Consider the following 3,449-nt stretch of genomic DNA (forward strand, 5'->3'; position numbering starts at 1 on the left):
AGCTGGTTGGGCACCGATGACCGCCGGAGGAAGGACCCCGAGGTGTTCCAGACAGTCAGCGAGGGCCTGAAAAAGCTCTACAAAACCAAGCTGCTCCCCCTGGAAGAGCACTACAAGTTCCATGAGTTCCACTCACCTGCGCTGGAGGATGCCGACTTCGACAACAAGCCCATGGTGCTCCTCGTGGGGCAGTACTCCACTGGGAAAACCACCTTCATCAGGTAAATCCACACTGCCTGCCTGCTTGCCTGCCTCTCTCCTGGGCATGCCCGCACCCTTGATGCCTATGGGCCGTGGTGGGGCTGCTCTGCTACCCGTGGTACCCCCCGACCCTTCTGTTCCTCCCTTTGTGCCCCCAGGTCCTAACAACGGCTTTCCTCTGGGAAGCCCCCTCTACTCAAACTCTGGGAGTGTTTCTTCACTAGGACAAGGTGGTGTGGAGACGTCCCATGGAACACGGACGTGGCAAATGAGGGGCAGGAAAAAGAGCCGTGAGTCAGTGGGGGCCCCATTGTCCGTTCAAAGTGCAAAGGCTGCGGGAAGCCTGGTGCAGGGTATTCCCTGAGACTGCTCGGGCGAGGGTAACCCCCCTCTGACAGCCATTCTTTTGAACTTTTGGGTGGTAGGACAGCCTATGGCTTAGGGTACCTAGGAAATGGTCTCTTGTGTCTGTCTGCCTCTGCACCGTGCCCAGAGGCAACGTGCAGAACCTAGTTTGAGTAGCGTGTGTGCGCAGAAGAGACCTGCCCATCTTCAGGGCTCCAACAGTAAGCTGTGTTTTAACTCTGTCCTTGCACTGCTGAGATGCTTGGGAGCAGTAAGTTCATTCCTGACTGTAAAGAAAGGGCAGCTGCCAGCAGCAGGTTTGATGTGAAGCTGTGGAAGAGAGGGTTAAACTTTTCCAGCCAGACTTGGTTGCAGGGATCTCTGTTCAGCCACGCTGCTAGTTGAACTTGCAGCAGCTTTTCTCTTGGGATCATAGCTGAAGCTGCACTGTGTTTCCTATGTGATTCATAAGCTTAGCATTAAATTCCAACCTTTTTCTGGTGTGGTTGTGTTGAAATCTGTGGAATTACCCCAGTGTCTGGATGAAAGCCACAAGCAGCCAGCCCTTTGTGCTACCAGTATTTCTAGGTGGAGGAGGGAGCTGTGGAGAGTAGAGAGAGGTGAATCGAATTGACTGTACCTGTTAAGGAGTGACCTTGAGAAGTGCAGGGGGTACGGGGGTCTGTGTGCTAAAAATTCCAGCCAGGAGCCATGAAAAGAAAGCATTTCTGCTACCTTGTCACAAACCTGGCAAACAAAGTTTAAGAGTAAAAAGGCTTTTCTCATGTGAACAAGTCAGGTAGATGGTAAAGAGGCATGAGAGAGGCTAGCTAGCATAGCTGTCTGGTTCCACCCCAGATCTTTCTTCTGTGACTTGGTACAAAACCTATTTGATAGGTGCTTTCTGTCCTCTGGGTTACTGGCACTCAGCAGAACTTCACCTGAACACAAGGAGGTTGCTGGCTGTGCAGCTAGAGCATCTCCTCCTAATGCTTCTGCCTGGTTTGCCAGCATTAGCATTTCCCTGCAGTCTCACCTGCATGCTGTTGTTAGCAGAGACTTCCTGCCTTTGCCCTCTCTGTTCAGTAAAGCCCTTTTTTTCTGTAAGCCTGAGAGCCTTCTGCAAGAAGTTCAGGTATCTGAGGCGTATTCCAGGCATCCTGCTCGTGTGGCATGGCCCCCACCCCCTTTGCTCTGCTGTCAGCAAGCTTATCTGAGTTGCTCTGACCACTGCATTTCATTCATGCTTGTGTCCTCTCAGCCTTCTCTGTGCACAGGGCTGGGATGAGCCTACCCAGAGACTATGGTCAAGCAGAAGTGACCAAGAGCTTCCACTTCACAGGAGTACAAAATGGACCTGAGGTGGCCTTACAGGAAGGCAGAGCTGCCTTCTGTGTAAAATAGTGCATAAGAAGGTGAAAGTTGAGAAGTCCTGGAGAACCCCAGGGCCTTTAACAGCAGGAGGCATGTGAGGGTTGTTACTTCACTATGTTCCCAACTAACCAAAGGCAGGAGGTGCCAGAAAACTGAGTATTGCTTGTGGTAGGCTTTCAGTGTGAACTTGCAGGCACTGGTCACTAGAGAACTGGGATAAGCACCAGATTAGTATCCAGAGTTACTGTGGGAAGGCGAGTGGGAGCTAAAACAGAGCAGGGAGGAGTTAAAGGGGGCTGGGGGAGGAAGTGGGAGGGGAGACAACCATTATGTCTGGGCAATAGAGTGAAGCAAGAAACAGCCACTGGACATCTCTTCCATAATCTTGTCAGGATGGGGCATAATTAGTATTATCCTTATGTACCCATCCCACTCTTACATTGCATCCTGCTTGTACAGCCATGCAATTCAGGGAAATGACTTAGTGTCACTAAGCACTTCTGTAGAATGAACTCAGGCACAGTTCTGTTAAAGGATCTTAGTCACCTACCTGCGGTGGGTTTATCTCCCAAACATCTTTCCTTCTTCTTGGGGAACCCGAGGTGAAACAAGGAAGAGATGCAAGGCTTTGAAGCACCAAAGCTGCAGCATGTTGCAGTGAGGCTGTTCTCTTGTCTGGAGCTGATGGCAGGAAAAACGCAGTCAAGGTCAGCAGTGAGAAACATTCCTAGAGGCTGAGGTGGGGAGGAAGAAGGTGAGTTGGGTGGGGCAAAGCCAGTGGGGTGAAAGCAGAGCACAGCTTTTCAGTGGAACCAGGCTGTTGTTCTCCCCTGCTTTCAGGGATACAGAGAACTAAGCCTTATTTTGCTATGTGAAAGATGTATTTCATTAACTGCAGCTTTTCCATTCCTATTCTCTCTTCTTGCTCACTCCCATTTCTTTCCTCAGCAAATGTTTGGCTGAGGCTTTTCTGCAGTGCCAGAGTCTGAAAGACCATGATAGTGAGGATGAGGTAACATTTCTACCTGAGAATATCTGACAGCCACAGCAGGATGTCACTGGAACCTGCCTTTATAATGTTATTGCTTTTTATGTTTCCTGTAAGAGGGTGGGAGTGCAGGACAGAACATTAGTCTCCTAATTAACTTGGATTCTGTGGTCTTTTCTAAAAATAATCCTGGCTTCTGTCCAGCTATCCTGCTAATATAATAAACAAGCCTGCCAGAGCCCTCCTAGCTGTCAACATGGCTTGCTTTTCTGGTGTAGCCACCCCTTCCTGCTCCAGCTAATCATTTATATGTCCTGGCCTCTCCAGTCTATTTGTTACAGGCTATATGTAGAGCTCTGGTGTGACCTCCCGATGTGGCCCTGAACCTTTCATCTCTGCCTGCACCAAGCGGTTGTCACCATTTCCTCCTGCTCTGCCCTTCTTCCCTTTCCCACTCCGCATCACCTCTGCTACCACACACGGCAGCATCCTGCATGGTTCCTGCATGACTCATCACAGGCAGGCAGCCCCTTCCCCCACA

General features: G+C 50.4%; 1 protein-coding gene across 1 annotated transcript in view; it reads left to right on the top strand.

Moving 5' to 3' along the window:
- Positions 1–12: 12 nt before the first annotated feature.
- LOC104408999 (EH domain-containing protein 3-like) overlaps positions 13–3,449 on the top strand; it is a gene marked incomplete at both ends in the record, with an annotated part of 12,169 nt that continues 8,732 nt past the window's right edge. The window contains one exon of the mRNA XM_010018758.1: positions 13–221. Coding sequence (XP_010017060.1) covers positions 13–221 — 209 coding nt within the window. The remainder of the gene's footprint in view (positions 222–3,449) is intronic.

Source organism: Nestor notabilis, unplaced genomic scaffold, assembly GCF_000696875.1.
Source record: "Nestor notabilis isolate BGI_N333 unplaced genomic scaffold, ASM69687v1 scaffold26177, whole genome shotgun sequence".
In the NCBI taxonomy this organism is placed as follows: Eukaryota; Metazoa; Chordata; class Aves; order Psittaciformes; family Psittacidae; genus Nestor; species Nestor notabilis.